The 21,404-nt window shown below is 47.0% G+C and overlaps 1 protein-coding gene across 1 annotated transcript in view; it reads right to left on the bottom strand.

Moving 5' to 3' along the window:
* The window catches only part of ARHGAP35 (Rho GTPase activating protein 35), a 125,993-nt gene that overhangs the window by 42,629 nt on the left and 61,960 nt on the right, over positions 1–21,404 (bottom strand). The window contains exon 3 of the mRNA XM_047709731.1: positions 20,844–20,988. Within this exon, the coding sequence (XP_047565687.1) occupies positions 20,844–20,988 (145 nt within the window). The remainder of the gene's footprint in view (positions 1–20,843; positions 20,989–21,404) is intronic.

Raw genomic sequence — 21,404 nt, 5'->3', positions numbered from 1 at the left:
TATATATTTTATATATTTTTATAAATATATATATATATATAAATATATATATATTTATGATAGAGGCCATTTTTAGGTAACCAACGTGAACAATGAAACTGGAGTCAGGTAGAAGGCCCACAGCAAGCCCCAAACCCCTGTCTGAATACTACAGGCGCATTAGATAACCCACTTTAAAAATATCCAGAAGCCCTAGCTGACCAACAGACACAGGTACCAAAAAAGCAGAATTCCACATGTTCCCATGCTTCCTCACCTGCCCCCTTTAATAAAGCCCTCCCGCCGGCCCCGCCCCACTGCCTTGGCGCAAACAGTCTCTCCCTTGCAGTGTATTCAATAAACTTCTTTCTCCCTTTACTCTGCTCAGGTGAATTCTTTCACTGCCCATGCCACTGCTGGCCCCCTCCCCCTCAGGTCGCCCCATATTTGGTGGCCCCCATCTGATCAGGAGATCCCACATTTATCTCATCCCAAAAGTCAACAAGGAACAAGGTAAGAATATCCACCATTACTAGTATTCTTTAATATTATCCTGGAGGTTCTATAGGTCAATATAATTAGTCCAGGGGGGAAAAAGAAATCAGAGAAATAAATATGGGGAAAAGAGGTAAATTATAATCATTTATGGATGTTACAAATTATTTACCTAAAAAACCCAGGAAGTTCTATATCTTGATTGTGATTATGGTCACATAACTATATACATCCGTCAAAGCTCACTGTGAGTCACACTTAAAATTGGTGAGTTTTATTGTATGTAAATTATATTTCAATAAAGCAGACTGAATCATTTGAAATTATTACAAGCAATAAAAAGTTCAATAAGGAGTCTGGGTACAAAGTCAATATGCAGAAATCAAAAACTTCATCTATATAAACACCTACTTATTTAGCCCCCCCCCCTTTTTTTTTTAAGATTTTATTTATTTATTTGACAGACAGAGATCACAAGTAGGCAGAGAGGCAGGCAGAGAGAGAGGAGGAAGCAGGCTCCATGCTGAGCAGAGAGCCCGATGCGGGGCTCGATCCCAGGACCCTGAGATCATGACCTGAGCCGAAGGCAGCGGCTTAACCCACTGAGCCACCCAGGCGCCCCTATTTAGCCCCTTTTAAAACATGCATCCAAGGGCGCCTGGGTGGCTCAGTGGGTTAAGCCTCTGCCTTCGGCTCAGGTCATGATCTCAGGGTCCTGGGATCGAGCCGCACATCGGGCTCTCTGCTCCGCAGGGAGCCTGCTTCCCTACTCTCTCTCTGGCTGCCTCTCTGCCTACTTGTGATCTCTGCCAAATAAATAAATAAAATCTTAAAAAAAAATGCATCCAAAAAGAAATGTGCAAGAACTATATGAAGAAAACTTTAAATTAAGACTGAAGAACACAAAAGACAACCTAAAGTTATCAACAGTTAACGTAAGGGGTGCCTGGGTGGCTAGTCGGTTAAGCATTAAGCGTCTGCCTTGAGCTCAGGTCATGACCCCAGGGTCCTGGGGCTGAGCCTGGTGGGGTGCCCCGCGCTCAGCGGGAAGCCCCCGCTTCTCCCTCTGCCTGTTGCTCCCCCATTCGGGCTCTCTCTCTCTCTCTGTCAAATAAATAAAATCTTAGGGAAAACAAACCAGTTAATGTATGATCTACGAAGATCCCAGTGGATTACAAAAGGTTTATTTTTAAAACTAAACAAACAGTTTCTAAAGTTCATATGGAAAAATAAACAAAAGCAAGAAAAGCCAAGAAAATCCCAAAGTGGCTACCTCTAAAACTACAGTAAATAAAATAATGTAGTTCTGGCACATGGACTGAATGAGTAACTAGCTAGCTAGATCAATGAGATGAGAGGGTTCTGAAAGAAATAGAAGAATCTGTATATACTACAAGGGGTTTTCCAACCTGTGGCAGGAAGACAGAGGACGCACGATACAGCCAACAATGCCGTCACAACTGAAATAATGCTGCATCTTCCATAAAACAAATTTTAGATAAAAAGAAAACCATAAAATACTAGGAAAAAGTGGTGACAGACTTTCAAAAATAATCCTGAGTGGAGTAACCCTTCCTAAATATATCAAAAGCCCAGAAGCCAAAAGAAACAAGGGAAAATCCAGCTGTGAAACAGAGGACTATCTTCTGCAGGGAAGAAACACTGCGGTCCAACAAGGAACAAGGATCCCTGTAGCTTCCACACAGAGCAAAGGAGCACATGCGCTTAGGGGACCTAGGGCAGAACACTGAGGGAGACTTGCTTCTTCAGTGCACACTGTCCTGCATTTCATAACAAACACATGATAAAACAGTTAACAGGAGATGAGCTCGTATTCTGCAATCATCTTTTCTACTACTCTGGGTTGATAAAGTCTCCTCACTTTTGCGAAATAACGGTCTAATAGATATGATGAGCTTTTTAAGTTTTTATTTAAATTCCGGTTAGTTAATATACAAAGTAATATTAGTTTCAGCTGATTTGTCTAATAGACCGTTTATAAACTTTAATGTCTTCGCCTGGCAGGACAGAAAATGCCTGGCAACATATACTACCACCCAAACGCTGAGGGGACCTTGCTGGCCCACTACATCAGAAAGTCTGGCGCCCCTACAGCACAGGTGATGATTATATGGCCAACCTCTTAATAGGCAAGATATGCAAGAAGTAAGACCAAAGCTGTAGGAATCGGGCTCCTCGGTCGGGAAAGCACGGCTGCCAAGCACCGCTAATCGTCCTGGCGTCAGGACGGGTCTACCCTGCAGGGCTGTGGAAACGATTAGACGTGCTACGGCACACACCTGTTCAAGAACAGGTGAAGGCCTTACCTCTCAAACTGGGAGACCAACACACCTCGAGACAAGAATAGTCACAAAGTTTTATAATTTACAAACGTGTTGCGTGTGTCTCTCCCTTTTTTTTTAAAGTAGTCTCCACGCCCAACACGGGACTGGAACTCACGGCCCCCAGACACCAGGAGTCACATGTTCCAGCTACTGAGCCAGCCAGGCGCCCCTCCATGTGTCTCCCTTTTGATCTTTGGCATCAGCTGTCATGGAGCATAGGTAAGGCAGACAGCAGCTCCATTCTGCACTGAAGAATTAAGGATAAGAGCAATGAGATGACTCTAGCTCTCTCCCTTGGGTTCTCGTAGTCTTTTGTACACAGACATGTCCCTCCTCCTAGACCTATTTGCCCACTCCCACTTCTTAACTCCTCAGGGCAGGGCCCATGTGCTATTCCCCGACTCCAGACTACTGACGGTGCTCGCTCACTGCCTGAATGAGTGAATGACACATGAGAACTCAAAGTCAGATGTTCTGATGCCTGCACCAGTCACCTTGCCACTGTACCAAAATGGTTACTAGGTCTAACTTCCCAAATTTGGAGAAACTGAGAAAGCCTATTTGGATGAATAAACCTAAGCCATATATTTGATAGTTTAAATCAGACTTAAAAAAAAAAAAAGAAAAAAAGATGAGGGATAGTACCATCTGAACAACAGTATCAGGAGGTCTGCTTTTAAGAAGAGCTAAAAATCTCCTGTCGTTAGTATGTTCCGTGGTATGCCATTAGTCAGTACTCTATTTGCCAAATGTGCAGAAGTAACTGCTCAAATCTGGAAGGACATATGGACATATTAAATTACTGTTTTCATCATCAACCCCATTTAATAGACTAGGAAGCTGAGGCTCAGATAGGGTTCAGTGCCTTGCCCACAATCACAGAGCTAATGAGGTGGCAGAACCCAGCCTGGCACCAAGCAAATGGTCCCGGCAGCTTATTCTCGACTGCTCTGCTGTATGTGCTTTCTTGTTAAATGATGCTCATAACTGGGTGGCAACATTAAGGCTCCTTTTTACTTTCGAAACTTCAGATCCTTCAAGAACGAAAGTCTGACAGGAATACAGCGATTTCTACTTTATTAAAAAGATAACCACTTTCTTTTTCAGGTGGTTTAAGGGGTTCTCCCCTGTAATCTTGCTTGTATTATTTAAATGATGCATAAGTCTTCCCTTCCGAGATCATGTGGAAGATAAAGCTTCCTTACCTAAAATACAGGAAATGTGAAATAGAGATGTTCAGATTAGGAAGACACTGTTGACCTTACATAAATGCTGCCAGGAAGGCTGTGGCAAGGCTAGCTGTGCGTGGGCGAGGGCCGGCTCCTCGGGGGCTCTGTCCTCCCAGCAAGGATGAAACGAAGTCACGCTTCTGCAGCGCTCCAGACTGGGCCTCCACAATGTTAATTATCTTCTTCATTATTGTTGTTAAAACTGCCACAATCACATTCCTGCCATCAGATGATGTGCATCTCAGCCTGTTTCCACATTTTCCAAACTAGGCTGACTTTTCATTATTACCCTACTGTGCCACCCGTGATCCTTTCCCCAAAGCTGGTTCGCATGGATTAGGGCAGCTGAGAACCAAGGAGCTTCTCAGAATCAACAGTTGTTTTATTCAGTTCAGTTCGGGTCATGTATTTTCAGCTGCCTTAGTGATCTAGTTCTAGTGACATTAACACAAAACAAAACAAAACAACAACAACAATACGTAACCTACATTTTTAAGACTCAGAAGAATTTTGCGTCTACCAGATTTGGGGTCCTCTACTCGGTTTATGCATTACAGAGGAATACACACTCTCTGCCTAGGAAGCGAAGTACTTCATTCTAGATTAAGTTTGTACAAAACACCCTCTTGCTGCCGCAGCCCAAATGCTGGCTCCTGACACCCACAACAGAAGAAAGAGTTTTCTGTTGTGGTTTTTGAAACACCAAAAAAACAGATCACAAAGCAGAAACACTGGTTGTAGTCGCAGTTATCAGGAGCTCTGGACTACGTACTAGAAAGGTCTTGTTTCAACCAAATTGCAGCTTACGTGAAAAGATAAATTGTGTGAGTTTGTTATTCTTCAAACTGCTGGGAGGCCACCAAATTCAAACAGCCAAAGGACTCCAGCCAGGAGTGAAAGAAGGCAAACGGGTGAAATCATGGCGCCTTTACACCATCTCTGTTTGCAAAAGTAGGATTCAATTGCCTGATACCCAAGTCAGCTTCCATTTCAAACAAACAAACAAACCACCTGAGAGCCAGGCCCTACACAAAAGAGTGAGCTTATCTTTTCAGACCAGGATTCTCAAGTGGCACTCTTCCATGTCTCCTTCTACCAGTCTTAGGCCTTCTGACTTTCTCTGATGCCTCAATTCCCATTCTTACTGACCTAGTTGCTCTCTTCTAGCTATGTGAACACAAAGATCCCCGACTGCGGCCGCTGGAGAGCCAGGCCCCATGGGAATGCACACACCAAGAAAGAACTGGCCCCTAACTCAAGGATCTTAGGAGCTCTGGTGCCTCTGTCAAGGCCTGGCCATCTGTATTCATCTGCCCAGGCTGCCGTGATAAAATACCAGAGACTGAAGGGCTTGAACAACAGAAGCATATTTTCTCATGGTTCTGGAGGCTGGGAAGTCCACGATGATCAATGTGCTGGCCAATTCGTTTCTCGGGAGACCTTTCTTGTGTCTCTTCTTAGAAGAACACAAATCCTATCAAATCAAGGGCCCCACCCTCACGGCCTTATTAATCCTAATACAAGGCAAAATGTGCTATAAGAGATGCATAGCTAGGGTGCGAAGGCTTTAGAAAGAGTGGGGATTTATTAGGTGCAGGGGCTGGGGGCACGTGTTAGCAAAGACCGGAGGCATAAAACTGGAAAATGTGAAGAAAGAGGAGGCTGGCAAGGCAAGCCGGCTCGGCAGCTGCCCCATCTGCTTACCGTCTCTTGCATTCTCCCAGTTCTGGCTCTAACCCAGGCTCTCCCCCCACCTACCCACACTGAGTTATACCTCCATCCTTTCAGGTCTAAACTAAGGATCTAGGTCAACCCATGCCAGCAATACAGAGGACTAGTTATATGTCCAGAGAAAGGAAGCACAGAATGCAGGGAGATCGGCAGAAGCACAGGAAGATCAAGAGCCTTCAGGTCCCCAAGGGTCAAGTCTGTTCTCTACGCAGTGGCCAGGGTTACTTTACCAAGCAAAAGCCAAATACAGTTCCTCTGCTTAAAACCCTCCAGTGCCAGTGACTTCTTACCTCACTCAGTAGAGGCCAAGGCCCTTACCAGGAGATGTGCTACTCTTAGGAATTTCACTCTGGCTCTTCCATCTGTCTGGAAGCTTCTTCTCCAGGTAATGGCATGGTTCCCTCTCTCATTTCCATCAGGCTCTCATCATAAGACACTCTCCCCCAGCTCCCCGTATCTAAAATTTTGACACTTACTCCAGACATTTCACATCTCACTTCCCTGCTTCATTTTTATCCTCCCAAGCACTAATGACCAAAATTCATTATATATATTTTATTTGTTACTGTCTCCCCCACTAGATTAAAATGCCTGCCGCAGGACAGCGGGGTGTTTTTTTTTTTTTTTTTGGAAAGATTTTATTTATTTATTTAATAGAGAGATCACAGATAGGCAGAGAAGCAGGCAGAGAGAGAGGAGGAAGAAGCAGGCTCCCTGCTGAGCAGAGAGCCCGATGTGGGGCTCCATCCCAGGACCCTGGGATCATGACCTGAGCCGAAGGCAGACACTTAACCCACTGAGCCACCCAGGCACCCCGACAGCAGGGATTTTTAACTGTCTTGCCCAACACCGTATCCTCAGCGTCTCAAACACTGCGTGGCACACGGTATTTAAGTGCTGAGTGAATGAGGACAGGATCCTCACAATTCTACGTACTCTGGGTCCCTGGAACTCTGGAACCAGGCAGAGAAATAAATGCACAGGGGACCATCTCCCTCAAGAGTGAGGTAAAACGGAAGAGAGGACAGCTCTGTGGAAAAAAAGATTCCCAAGCCTTTATCACAGGTCAAGTAAGCATGGGGAAGATCTAAAACAAGAGGCTGCCCATGAGGAATGAACACCTAAAGAGGGATTCAAAAGCAGCCCATGAACGAATCAGAGAACAAGCAAGAAGCCAGCAATGCCGATTTCAGCACAAAAGAACAAGGAGGGCTCCCCTTGCTAGGTGTTCCCTACGTGCCAGGCCAAGCAGCTGATATACACGATCCCATTCAATCTGAGCAATCCTAACAAGGGAGGTATTACCATTAGATGCATTTTACCCAGGAAGCACAGAGCTCGGAGGCTAAGGCAGTCGAGCTAAGAGCAGTAGCAGAGCTGGAATTTTAAACCGAGTGCGATGCGTTCCAAAGTCCACGCGTGACCTGCTCTGCTCTCTGGCCCTCAGGATCTCGGAAGGGAGAGTGAGTCACTGGGCTATTCCCCCTCCCTGCCTGAGGGAGAAGCCTCCACCAGACCTCCTTGGTGAAGGGCACAAGGCCCAGTGGGCAGCAGGGGCCTGGCAAACAAGGGCTCCCGCAAGGCTCAAGGGAGGCCTCCCTGGAGTGGAGGGTGCACCGGGGTGTGCCTTGGACAGGGTCAACAGCGGCACCAGAAGCTGCAGCAGCGGGAGCAGCCACGAAGGCTAATTATCCCCACTGACCCGCCAGGAACTCTCCTAAGGTCTTTAACCCACTGAAGCAACCCCACGATTCAGAGCATTACCATCCCCATTTTACACTCAGGGAAATGGAGTCACTGCTCAGGTTAATATTTGTTCCCAAGGAGCAGAGTGGAGATCGGAATGCACGCACTTTGCTCCAGGTTCATCCTGTAGAGAATTATTCTGGCGCAAGATAAAACGGGGGAAAAGGGCTGCCCGAACCTACATGACATGTACATGACATGCGTGCACACGGGCCCCCTGGGCGTGTGACAGAAGTCCTCCCTTGGCTTCTCTGAGGCCCGTCCCATAGTTACTAAAAGCAGTTGTGTCCTGTACTCTCCCCATCCCCACCTCCTGCCTTCATTGGCCCTGATGTGTTTGTTGCCAGGCTGTCTCCCAGAGGCCTCTGATCTAATGGCAAGCATTTCTCCCCAAAGATGCTACTCTCAATTAGTGGTGAAATTTAAATCTGCCACGCAGAAAGCACTCTGCTCATTTACCCAGGCAAATGAGCTAAATCAGGAGGAAGGTCACAGCTCTAAGTATCTGTCAAAGACCATTTTTAGAGAGGGCTTCCATTTGCGCAGAGGAGATGAGGGCCACCTCTGACCTGCAAACGACGCAGACAAGCTGAATGACAGCCACAGCCCTCAAGCCGTGGCTCTGGGGCTCGGCACTCACACTCAGCCACCCCCGCTCGTGCAGCCTCACCTTTCCTCTCCTCACAAACTGCCCCCAGGGCTGAACCTTTCATTTTGGAGTCTCACTGGTAAGTATCAGTAAGAACACCTCCTTATCTGCGAGGCAGAAGAGCCAAAGCTGAATCAGAGAGCAATGCTCTGCAGTGGGCTGGCCTGCAAACGCCATGGGGTTACCGCGATCTGTGCTAACCAGTCTCAACTCAAAACCACAGACAGAACCCCGGCAAAGACAACAGTGACGTCACAAGGTACCAGAAGAATTCAAGATTCTTTCAAGCCAGACCCACTTTGCAAACAGGAATGATCCAGCTGCTAAAAGAATATGAGATACAGCTCTGCGGACCCACACTCGCCCTGGCCAGAACCAACCCCTGCTCCTTAGAAGACACGAAACACAAGGGCATCGATAGGGAGTGAAGGGAACCCTTACTGCTTTAGCTCACAGCTTCACAGATGATTATCCCTTCAAGGACTGAAAGGTCTTTTAAACCGTCATGCTCAACATGCTGAAATCAATTATTAAAAGCTGCCTCACTCTTGGTTTTGTACTTGAAGCAAAGAGTGTGCAAACACGCACCAAAATTCATGTACAAGAATGTTCCCAGCAGCGCTATTCACAGCCGCCCCAAACTGGAAAGCACCCAAATGTCCACAAAGAGCAGAATGAATAAACAGATAGCGGATGACTCGTATGATGGAAGAGCACACAAGGAGAACAGTCTCCAATCCCATGGCTGAATTTACAGATTCAACCGTGGGCCGGGTGACTCTCACGGACATCACGCTGAGAGACAGAAGCCACGCACCAAACCGCACATTTGGTACGAGTCCACTTTCAAAACACGAAAAGACAAGCTTACTCCATGCTGTTAGAAGCCAGGAGAGTGGTGATCCCTGGCAAAAGGGTTCTGTGGGAACTACTCACCTTCTGTCCCCTGAACCGGCCACACAGCGGTGCTCGGTTTGCGGCCGTTCGCTGAGCTGTAATTTAATGACGGGTGTACTGTGCTTTAATGGACGCTAAACTGCAATAAGAAGTTTTAAAAAACTGCGCCCAGACGCTGTCCGGCCTCATCCCTACTGTTCTGGGGAGATGTCCTGCTTGGGTTTCTACAACCACAGCAAGTCAGCGACAGGCCCGCCAAGATACCGGCTACCACCAACTGAATGATTCCTGGGGACCAGGCATCATGTGAGAACGTCACAAACAGGAGTGCATTTACTTCTCAAAAGCTCTCTGAAGGAGCTATTTTTATTCCCAATTTGGAAGAACAGAAAGACAAAGCTTAGCCAGTTCAAGCCGAAGGCCGGCTACTACCTACGGAAGTGAGGATGCCAGGGGTGACACCAAAGCTTAAGGTCCTACCGTTGGGCTATCTGAAAGGGAAGCGTGTTTATGTTATAAATGCTGAAATTACATTAGGCCCTCAAGCTGTTTTCTTTTTCATGCCACTGACCTTTTTGATTGAGTCCAGGCCAGCTGTCTTCTAAAAGCTATCACATTCTGGTCTTGCCTAATTGTTTCTTCATGGTAAGATTCAGATTATGCATTTTCAGCAAAGAGACACAGAAGGTTTGGTTGAACTAACAGTAGGGGTGCCAGGTCTGGTCACTTTGTTAAGGTGGTAACCCCCAGATCTCTTCATTATAAAGGCACATTTCCCCTTGGTAATTAATGTTTCGGGTGATATTTTGAGACTATGTAAATATCAAATTCCTTCAGAACTATTCCCCAGTGATTTTTTTTAAGGTTTTAAAAATTAACTACTGAGGTATAATTTATATATGATAAACTATATCCATTTGAAGGGTACAATTTGATAGTTTTGAATATGCATACGTGAGTGAAATCATCACTACAATCAAGATACAGAATATTTCCATCATCCCCACGTTTTTCCCATGCCCCCCCCCCCCCCCCCCCCCCCCCCCCCCCGGCCATCAGTTCCTCCGGCCACTCCTTGCTCTCAGGCAACCACTGATCTGTCTGCTATCGCTATAGATTAGTTTGCATTTACAGAGCTTTATATAAACGGAATCAGAATTTGCAGTCTTTTGTGTCTGGTCTGAACCACTCTCAGCATATAATGCTTCTAACATCCAACCATGCTGCTGTGCGTAGCTGCATTTCTTCCTTCTGGCCCCTGAGTAGTGATGCAGTCGATGGCTGGATCAGTGTTTATTCACCTGCAGACAGATACTGGGTGGTTTCCAGTTTGGGGCTCTCATGAACAAAGCTGCTAGAAACAGCTGAGTACAAGTCTTTGTGTGAATATGTTTTGTTTTCCTTTCTTTTGGGCAAATACCTAAGAGTAGGATGGTTAAGTATACATTTAGCTTCCAATAAACTGCCGAAGTTTTCCAAAGGGAGTCTACCTTTTATATTCTTATCAGCAGTGTATGACAGTTCTAACTGCTCCATATCCTCACTTGGTCCTGTCACTCATTAAATTCCCCAGTGATTTTATTTTTTAAGATTTTATTTATTTTTTTGTCAGAGAGAGAGAGAGCGAGCACAAGCAGGGGGAGAAGCAGGCAGAGGGAGAAGCACGCTCCCTGCCGAGCAAGGGGCCCCATGCGGCACTTGACCCGAGCACCCTGGGATCATGACCTGAGCTGAAGGCAGACGCTTAACCGGCTGAGCCTCCCAGGCATTCCTCCCCAGTGATTTTTAAAATCCAATAATGTTCCTTGTCTGAATTAATTGTGCATTTGTGTGATTATGTCTAACTCTCCCACCCCAAACATCATGGGGGACACTTTAGTTCAACCCAGTTCCTAGCATGTAATAGGGGCTTCATTAATATAAAGTCAGTAAATTATCTGTTGAATGAATCTGCAGACTTCCCCCCAATCCCAACAAAAAGACAGTAAGCTAAAATTTTTAAGACCTACTAGTGACTTCTCAGGAAGTTTCTAACTTTTTTTCTTTCTTTCTTTTTTCTTTTTTCTTTTTTTTTTTAAGATTTTATTTATTTATTTGACAGAGAGAGATCACAAGCAGGCAGAGAGGCAGGTAGAGAGAGAGGAGGAAGCAGGCTCCCTGCTGAGCAGAGAGCCCGATGCGGGGCTCGATCATGACCTGAGCCGAAGGCATGGGCTTAACCCACTGAGCCACCCAGGCGCCCCTCTTTTTTTTTTTTTTTTTTAAGATTTTATTTATTGACAGACAGAGATCACAAGGAGGCAGAGAGGCAGGCTAGAAAGAGGTGGGTGGGGGCTCCCTGCTGAGCAGAGAGCCCAGGACCCTGGTATCATGACCTGAGCCGAAGGCAGAGGCTTTAACCCACTGAGCCACCCAGGCGCCCCAAGTTTCTTCCTTTCTATAACCACTTGGTGCTGTGTCCTATATTCTTCTACTAAACCAGAGAGGTCAAGCTTGACCTGATTCTGCTGCCCAACAAGGAGCAGTGCCCCAGAAGGCAAATACAGAGGCCCCTCTTGCATTACACAGCCTGCTTAACGCGGGCAATGAAAGCCCAAGGCTCTGTTGTGTGGCGCAATTCCAGGCCCTGAAGGAAAGGGGTTTGAAAAGAAATATAATGTTAACTAACTAGAATTTAAACAAAGACTTGAAAAGAAAAAAAAAAAAAAATGAGCATCAGCTGTAATATTGTGCCCAGGCAGGTGCTGCCTTGAAAAGCCGCGCCCTAGGCCTGTCCCTGGGTGAGAGTCCGTCCGAGAGCAGTGGAAGAGACTAGTAAGGCTGCCACCTTCTCTCTGGCCAGACTAGCCCTGCACTTCATTGACACTGGGGTCTCCCTGCGGCTGATAAAAGATGCTGACCCCTCCCAAGAGCCCGCTTCCTGCTGCATCTGGGTTCCCGGAGCAACAAAAACAATCTCTTGGAAATGAGGTCGCATATGCCAAGTGCCCAGTACAATGCCTGGACCACAGCAAGCTCTCCATACATGTGTCAGAACAGAGAGGGGAGAGTTAATGCGGTGGCAGGCCGTCTTTGGCATTATTATTTTAAACAGCAGCCAGGCTTCCCTGGCTGCAGGGACTTTCTCGTTCCACGGGGACAAACTGAAATTAAGATACACTAACAAAACCATGGCCTACCAGTTATTTACACCGTGTGGTCTGAACGCATTATAATTGAAGATGTAGAAGAGGGGCCTTCCGCCCACATCTAACTGCTTCTCCTTGGGAACAATTTCTTTTCTCAGCCCTCTGCGGCACTTGCTAGAGGAACTGGTCATCTCTTAATAAGCCAAGCAATAAAGAAGAGGACTATTAGATGGGAAATCATTTTTGCTACTGCCGCCCCACCCCCTCCCACTGCCAAAAGGAAAAGGTTAAAGATCACAGAACGAGGGGCCAAGGAGGTTTAGTCTTACACATTATTCAGAAAAATCATTCCTAGGGAATGCTATTTTTAGTTCACGGCTGACAAGCGAGGCCACAGGCCCTCGGAACACATGCCCCGGCGCCCAGGGGAGCAGGGCACAAGGCACTCAGCCTCCAGGATACGAGACCTTCGGGGACTGAGGGGCAGTGACACTTGGAAGCTCCCTGAGGGGGTTTCTCTGCTGTAGGATGTGGATGTTTCCCCCTTCCCACACTCTGGCTCAAAACTGGTCCAGGGACCTGGGATTTAAAACTGTTCTGTGACCACAGTGAGGTATACAGATGGCATACTTAGCCTGACAAATTATTCTCATATTCTCAGGAAGACTGTAAGTAGGCTCTAAAACTAACTCCTCCGGTGAGATGAACTCTGGACGGGACTGAATATTCCTAGTTCCTGGCTTGCCAAGGAGAGCGCAGGTTAACTTGGCCAATGTTCTCTTCTTACTCGGGAGTCACGCTGCTGTAGAAGGGAAGCAGGGGTTCCACTGCCCTGACAATTTTCCATGTGGAGGAAAACTGGGGGAAGAAAGTGTTCTAGCCAGAAATAAAAAGTCAGTCTGACCTCCAGCAGTGACCCCAGAGCAGCTGCAGAAGATCCGTGCTTGCTTCCAGCCTGATCCCGAAACTAGAGCAGAAAGTGAAAAGCTGTGATCCTATTAGCACAGCAAGCACAGAGATGGTCTCTGAGCTTGGGCTGGGCTCAAGGCATCTGCAGATCAATGCAAAAGCTGTCCTACCTCCCGGCCATTTCTTGAACACATTCCAATTTTAGGAAGTATGAAACAAGGGTAAGTGAACTGGTCAGAAAGCTCCGGGGGGGAAAAAGGCAGATGAAATCCAAAATGAACCTCCACTCACAGTGCTGGAGAAGACCTAAGAATGTGGTGCTTTGGAGAGGTCCAACAGGGTCCTAAGAGCAGCAGCAGCAAATTTTGACGTGAGAAAGCAGTGATCCTTTCCTTATGGTCTGTGTCTAGGAGGAGCTGGCAATTTACTCACAAACTATGAGGAGGAAACAAGGCAGTCACAGGCACCTGCCGCGGGCCACCCCTGGAATGTGGGGTTGCCGGCAAACAAAGCTTCTCTCCCTAGACTCTCCGAGGCGCCCCCACCCCATCCCTGGCCTCCAGGGTGGCCTCCCGGGTGGCCTCCCGCCACCCTCTTCTCAGGTCTAAATTTAAAATGCAGTTGGCTTGGAGATGGAATCATAAAGATGATGCCTAAGGTATATATGTGTAAAATTAAAACAAAATATAAGCTTCAGAATGGTAGGCGCATGATGTCTTGGGGGGGTAGTATTAGCAGAAAACGCAATTGAACTATTTCAGATTACTTCCAGAGATGAGGATTGTAAAGGACCATCACTTTCTATTTTATAATCTGTGTTTATAGTAATTTTTTACTGTGAGCAACCTGATGATTCTTATAATTAGAAAAAATAGTTGGGGCGCCTGGGTGGCTCAGTGGGTTAAAGCCTCTGCCTTCGGCTCGGGTCATGATCCCAGGGTCCTGGGATCAGGCCCCGCATCGGGCTCTCTGCTCGGCGGGGAGCCTGCTTCCTCCTCTCTCTCTGCCCGCTTCTCTATGATCTCCATCTGTCAAATAAATAAATAAAATCTTAAAAAAAAAAAAAATAGTAAGGTGACAGGATGGTTCAAGTTGTCCCAATTCGCAATGCTCATGCTCCTGCCTCTCGAACGCAAGGTCTCAGCGGGAAGGTTTCTGGCACCGCTGCTGTGAGACTGGGGCAGGGGCAGCAACCGAGGCCCTGAGGCACACAAGAAGAGGGGCTCTTTTGGGGATTTCTTGCTGGATTTCATTCCCACCATGGTGGGCAGGAGTGTGAGCTCCCAAGCACCGGCTGTGAAAGTGATGATGCAGTATTTTATGTGCCAGGACAAGCAAAGTGCCCCGGTGTATAAGACAGACACAAAAACTATGACTTTCGACTGAACTGCTTAGGACAGACCTGGCAAACACATTTCATTTGGAGTGTCCTCTCCAATCAGCTAGCCGGACTGCCTGAACTGCCACATGGAAACGAATCCCAAGACGATTTTTATCATGAGCAAGAGAGGGAGATGGGATGGAGAGGTCAGGTGGCAGCAGAGGCTCTTCTTAAGTGCAAGTTCAGTGTAAGTCAGTCAGACCTGGGAAAACACCTAATCCATAATTCATTCAATCATTCCACAAAGTCTCATCAGTCCCAGGCCTCTGCTCAGCCAGGAGCCGCGTGATGAGGCAGCCATGGTGGTGTCAGAAGGGGGCTGCAGACACTGAAGGGATATAGACAGCACACCACGCGAGGTGACATTCTAGAAGACTGTCTAGACTTTTCAAATAAGGTTATCATTCAAAACAGAACAAAACAAAACACATCAAAAGGCAAAGAGAACTGTTCTGACCTGAAGGGACAAAGGAAGCAATAACCGAATGCACTGTGAACACTGCTTGGATCTCAGAACAAAGTCTCAGCTGTAAGAGAGTTTTAAGTCAACTGAGTCAACTTGAACGCGGACTGCATGTGGAACCCTACTGAACTAACACTATCATTCTTTTTTTTTTTTTTTTTTAAGATTTTATTTATTTATCTGTCAGAGAGGGAGAGAGAGTGAGCACAGGCAGACAGAATGGCAGGCAGAGGCCGAGGGAGAAGCAGGTTCCCTGACAAGCAAGGAGCCCGATGTGGGACTCGATCCCAGGACGCTGGGATCATGACCTGAGCCGAAGGCAGCTGCTTAACCAACTGAGCCACCCAGGCGTCCCCTAACACTATCATTCTTAAAAGTGACAATGTCATTGCAATTATAGAGGAGAAACTCCTTAAGCTTAGGGATATATGCTGGGATTTTTAGGAGTGAAGTGATGCGGCATCCATGGCTTATTCTCAAATGGTTTAACAACAATTAAAATTAGGGGAAGAAAGGGCAGATGTGGCAAAATGTTAACCCCCGGTGAACACTGAGTCACTATCATACTAGTCTCTCAGCTCTTCAATGGGTTTTCCTACATTCCGTTTAGAAGCGGGGGAGAAAGCCAAGTTACAGGTACCTCCAGTCACTGGCAGAGCCAGATGGGCAGCAGAAAGCAGCAGCAAATGTGCTGGCGACGCTGCCGCGACAAGCAGCACACGGAGCCCGTGCCTGGGCTGCGGGCCACACGCAGCGCCTCAGCGCGAGTCTCCCGAAACCTCGGGGGGAGTCCGTGGAGCCAGGTGCTGTCATCACCCCCAGTTTACAGATGAGCAAATGGCAGAGCAACGATCCCAGACTTGGTCTAACTGCAGATCTGAAGCTCAATATCACTACTCCAAAATGCCTGTCCTAGCTAATCTGCTTCTTTAAGTCCATCAGGAGGAGAAAATGCCACAAGAGCCCCCACACAGGGGAATGCTTAAATGATCTGTGATCCAGCTACTTCCTGGAACATTATGCGGCAATTACATGTCATGTTCTTTGTGGGAGATCCCCTCTGCTTGCTAGATGGGACGCTGCCCAATACATGAATACTTAAAACCTGTTGCTCTTCAAATTAAAAGAAAAAAAAAAAAGTCATATTTTCACGAAGTAGTTAAAGTAGTTAATGACAGGGAGCACGCTCACGAAGCAATGTCTGGCTTAAAAAGCAGTGATTCTCAAAAAATGGTCCTCCTACCCACCTCAGCTCACTAAATCCTTTTCCTGCAGGAAAACAGGAGTAGGTAAGCTGGTAAAGTCAGGGCTCTTTCGGCTCATCTAAATTATGCTAGAAAATTTTTAAGAACTATCATACAGCAGGGGCGCCTGGGTGGCTTAGTCGTTAAACCTCTGCCTTCAGCTCAGGTCATGATCCCAGGGTCCTGGGATTGAGCCCCGCATCAGGCTCCCTGCTCAATGGGGAGCCTGCTTCTCCCTCTCCTACTCCCCCTGCTTGTGTTCCCTCTCTTGCGGTCTCTCTCTGTCAAATAAATGAATAAAATCTTTAAAAAAAAAACCTACCATACTGCATACTCTGAATTATGTAAAAGTAAAAACTAACACACAAACGCAGAGCAGTAAGGCTATCAGGAAACCCAACAGACCATCAACAGTGGTATTCACTAAGTGGAAGGTCAATGAATCTTTAAATTCTTTCTCACAGTTTTTAGCACTTATTGAATTTTTATGAACATGCGTAAATTTTATGAAGAGGAAAAAAATTCTTTTAGGGAAAAGAGCACACAACCCCTCTGCCAAACACGCTAAATTCATAGATACCACATTTAAAATAGTTCTCTCCTGAAATTCTACGAAAGTACAAACTAATGCGGGATGAGGGGAAGTATGTAACAAAATTTAAAGGCAGGAAGGCGGACAGGCAGGCAGGCCGGAGGGGGGAGGGAGAAAACAATGGAATTAAGGTATTCCAGGTTGAAGACCACTTATTTAATCAACAAGTAATGCATATCGTGTGCCACACTCAGAACAGAGAAGCCTACTCCCAGCAAGCTGAAATGTGCCTGAGAACTACCAGGGAGGTCACATTCAAAGGGCTACTGGCGGTGGGGGGTCTTGGAAGAAGGAGGACAAGTTCCAGAGGCAAGGAGGAACGCGGGATACATTTCACACCACACGCAGAACACATGCAAAGCAGAGAAATACAAAGAAATTCCGCTGGTGGGAATGCAAGCTGGTGCAGCCACTCTGGAAAACAGCATGGAGGTTCCTCAAAAAGTTGAAAATAGAGCTACCCTACGACCCAGCAACTGCACTACTTGGTATTTACCCCACAGAGGTAGTGATCCGAAGGGGCACGCGCAGCTGAATGTTTACAGCAGCAATGTGCACAACAGCCAAACTACGGAAAGAGCCCAGATGTCCATCGACAGATGAGTGGATAAAGATGTGGTATCTATATACAATGGAATACTATGGAATGGAATACAGCCTTCAAAAAAATGCAATCTTGCCATTTGCAACGACAGACATTTGCAACGACATGGATGGAACTAGAGGGTATTATGCTAAGTGAAATAAGTCACTTTCTCAGTCAGAGAAAGACAATTATCATATGATCTCACTGATATGTGGAATTTAAAAAACAAAACAGAGGATCATAGGGGAAAAGAGGAAAAAATAAGATGAAGAAACCAGGGAGGGAGACAAACCATGAGAGACTCTTAATCGTAGGAAACAAACAGAGGGTTGTTGGAGGAGTGGGGGCGGGGGATGCGGTAACTGGGGGACGGGCATTAAGGAGGCACGTGATGTGATGAGCGCTGGGTGTTATATAGGGCTGCTGAATCACTGACTTCTACCTCGGAAACCAGTAATACATCATATGTTAATTTAAATTTTAAAAATTGGGGAAAAAAAGAAATTCAGCTTGTATTCTCGTAAAACAATTTAAAAATTAATGCTTGTTGTAGTATAAAACAGAAAGTGGGGGAGAGGAAAGGAAGAACGAAGGGAGAGAGGGACAGAGGAGAGAGGGCCAAGCAGACCGCCGTAACAGTACTGTACGCGGGAGGGGGCAAGACTGCGGCCTGCATCTGGGAGGCAGTGAGGTAGCAAGAAGAGCTTTTTGGTAGAGAACTGTCGTGTAATCAGGAGGGACTGTGGAGCGTGATGGTGGGGAAGCGGAAGTGAAATGGAGGGGACAGAGCTCAGAGATGATAAAGCAGAAGTGACAGACTTGGGAACTGATTGGAGATGACCCTGCAGGTTTCTTGGTGACAGGGTGGACAGTGGCACAGTCTCACAGAGCTTTAAGAAAAGCAGCAGCTCGGTAGTGGCTGGTGGTGAAGCCTTAAACCCACAAGGATTCGCAGGCAGAAGGGCAAGGAGAGGCCCAAGTGCATCCATGGACGGCAAACCGTGAGGCATGGGCTGAGAGTGAGAGAAACGAGGTGGGTGGGGCAGGTCGAGGCCACTGACGTGCTCAGCTAGAGGGCAGGTGGGTGATGTCCCCGCACCCCGGGCTACGGCAGATAAGCCACGTGAGGAGACCATTCACACAAGGCTCCCAGAAAAGGGAAAGCTCTCCCCGACAGGAGAAAAGCAACTAATATGCGCTGAAGGAATCAGGGAGTAACGCTACGGGGAGCGTAGCTTAGTGCACACTGCCGCCTTCCCCAAGGCATCAGCGCGAACGCCTGACAACCTGACGTGCCGCGCCACGTGGTATGATGCATCGAGGACACAGCATCGCTTCCCTGCTGTTTCTGCCCAAGGTGCAAATACGAACCTAATCATGAAGAAAACAGCCCCAAACCACCAAACTGACGAGGAACCTGCTACAAAATAATGATCTGTATTCTTGAAAACTATCAAACCCATGCGGCGCCTGGGGGGCTCACTTGGAAGCATCTGCCTTTGGCTTGAGTCATGATGCCAGGGTCCTGGGAAGGAGCCCCACATCGGGCTCCCTGCTCAGTGGGGAGCCTGCTTGTCCACCCCCCGCCGCTCCCCTGCTTGTCCTCTGATAAATAAAATCTTTTAAAAAACAAAAAACAACAATAAATTATCAAGCCATGAAAAATAGACTGAAGTGTTCTAGATTAAAAGAGACTAGAGGCTTGACAACTAACCCTATCGTGTGGTGCAGGGTTAGGTCTTGGACCAAAATAACTTTTGTGTTTCGCCATGAAGGACATGACTAGGACAACTGATGAAATAAAGACATCCACAGACTGGGTAGGTTAGTGCTGGGTCGGTGCTAATGTCCTGAGTGTGACAGCTGCTTGGTGATTATGGAAGAGAATGTTTTTAGAAAATAGCCACAGAGGCAGTTAGAAATAAAGGTGCATCAGATCTGCAAACTTCCAAATATTTCAGAAAAAAGATACAAATAAATATACAGAAAGAATGGTGTGGGGAAACTGGCAAAATCCTTTTAAGGAACCTGGGAATTTTTGTAACTTTCAATTTGTTTAAACTTAAGATTTTTATGCCTCTCCAATAAGTCTAAAATAACCTCAAAACAGAAAGTTCATGAAAAAGTGCCCCCCCTCCCCGAGCTGACACAAAGTGGCTCTCTGAAGTGCTAGGTCAACAAGTACAGGCTTCAGTCACCTGAATCGAATCTCTGTGCAGATTTTCTCCTTACTCAAGGGAGAGGTGCCAGAGAGAAACGGACATAAGACCGGGGTCAAAAAGACGGACAGGGAGAAAAGGCTTTGGGAACAGAATGAACTAAACCAAGCTGCAGATGTGCTACGATTAGGTGAAGTGCTTACTGTGACTCAGCCCTGGTGTGCTGCAGAGAAAACCCTGGAAAGAACTACAAAGTCTTTAGCAGGCCTCAACTTGAAGCCTATTTTCCCTGATTTGGCACATCCTAAGTAAATATTAACGCTGTCGTGCAGCTTAACAGGATGCTGCTGAAACTGCGTGCAGAGCCTGGGACACACACGGTACTGAGCATCGCCGCAGAGAACACTGGAATCAGGGAGAACACAGAGCAAGGCTCTAACCCCGACCCTGGTTTCGAGTTAGCGGGAGCCTGTGTTCCTGAGCGCCCCTGTCAATGCTTCACAGCTGACAGAACCACGGGCCTGCGACGCTGGCTTCTCCTCCAAGTCAGCAGCTCCGAAAGCGCCCGTGAGAAAACCGAGGGAAACAACGGCATGAAAATGGAAGCTCCAAGAATTTCCAAAGAGACGGAAGAGACACATCACAGGATCCCACTAAATCAACGAAATGGATGTTTTCACCCAGGGAAAATCTCGTCACTGCAGGAACAATGTGGAATACAAGAAGACGGCTGGCGCGTTAGCACCAAGCTGTCAGTGGACTTGAAAAAGAGCTGCCTGACCACAAGACAGCCAAGGATCCTCTCCAGTTTTTGACCTCAGGGGAAAAAAAAAAAAATCTGTCAGTAACAAATCTCAGGCACCTGCTCAATGGCCAAGGGCTGTAACGGTCACCGCCATTCCTGCGCTGTATTAAGCCAAAGTACACTAGCACTTGTGTCCAGTGTGGCGCTGGGGACACAATGCTAATATGATGCTTCCCCTGCCCTCGAGCAGCTGACAGACCCGTGAGGACCCACACCAGTGGGCTGCCCGCTGTGCCAGGGAGCTGACGGAGCACAGAGGGGCACCGCATACCAGCCGCAGCCGTAGTCCTGAGAACCGGAGGCTCCGCACATGAAAGGTCGAACAGATCCTGTATGTCAGCCTCAGAACCACGCGCAGATGGACAGCCGTCCAGACGGCTAGCTCCTTCTCAGAAAGCCTCTCACATTTAAGGTGAGATGATCCCAGAGTCTCCAAATGGCTCAGGCCCCTAGAAAGTATCCTGCAGGCAGTGAAAGCCGGCATCGCTCTGAGCGGCACTCTTACCTGTGGCTTCGATGTACTCGATACATCGCTCAATAAAAACAGGGATGGGCTTCTCTGGAGTCACGACAGTTGTCAAGGGCACTCCAAAGTAGTTACTCTCCCAGGTTGCCTTTGTGATGGATGGCCGGGGTTTGGGCTTTGGTTTCTGTATAGGAAAGAGAAAAGAAAGCACAAAAACAGAGTGAGTATCAACTCAACAGCTCAAACATTAGTAAGGCTTCTAGAAGAGAACTCACGGTGGTGTGGAAACTGCTGGAAGGACTCTGAACAGGATAGAGACCCACTCGTTCTTCTCACTTATTTTGTAATTTCTAGCCTCCAAATATCACACAAGATGCCAACAAGCTGACACACAGTCACACCTCCAGTGTGAGACTGCATTGTCAAAACAAAGGTGTTTATAAGAAGCAGGCCATGTTTAGTTAATAACAATGAGATGACTGTCCACATCCTTTATCAGGGGTGCCCTGGAGTAAACAGGAAGTTTTCCAAACAGCCCATATGGATAATGAATGTTATATACTCAAGGATGGCTAAAATCTTTAAAAAGATAAAAGACAG

The sequence above is a fragment of the Lutra lutra genome, chromosome 17 (assembly GCF_902655055.1).
Source record: "Lutra lutra chromosome 17, mLutLut1.2, whole genome shotgun sequence".
Taxonomy (NCBI): domain Eukaryota; kingdom Metazoa; phylum Chordata; class Mammalia; order Carnivora; family Mustelidae; genus Lutra; species Lutra lutra.
The sequence above is the reverse complement of the archived record's forward strand: the minus strand, read 5'-3'. Positions and strand labels throughout refer to the sequence as shown.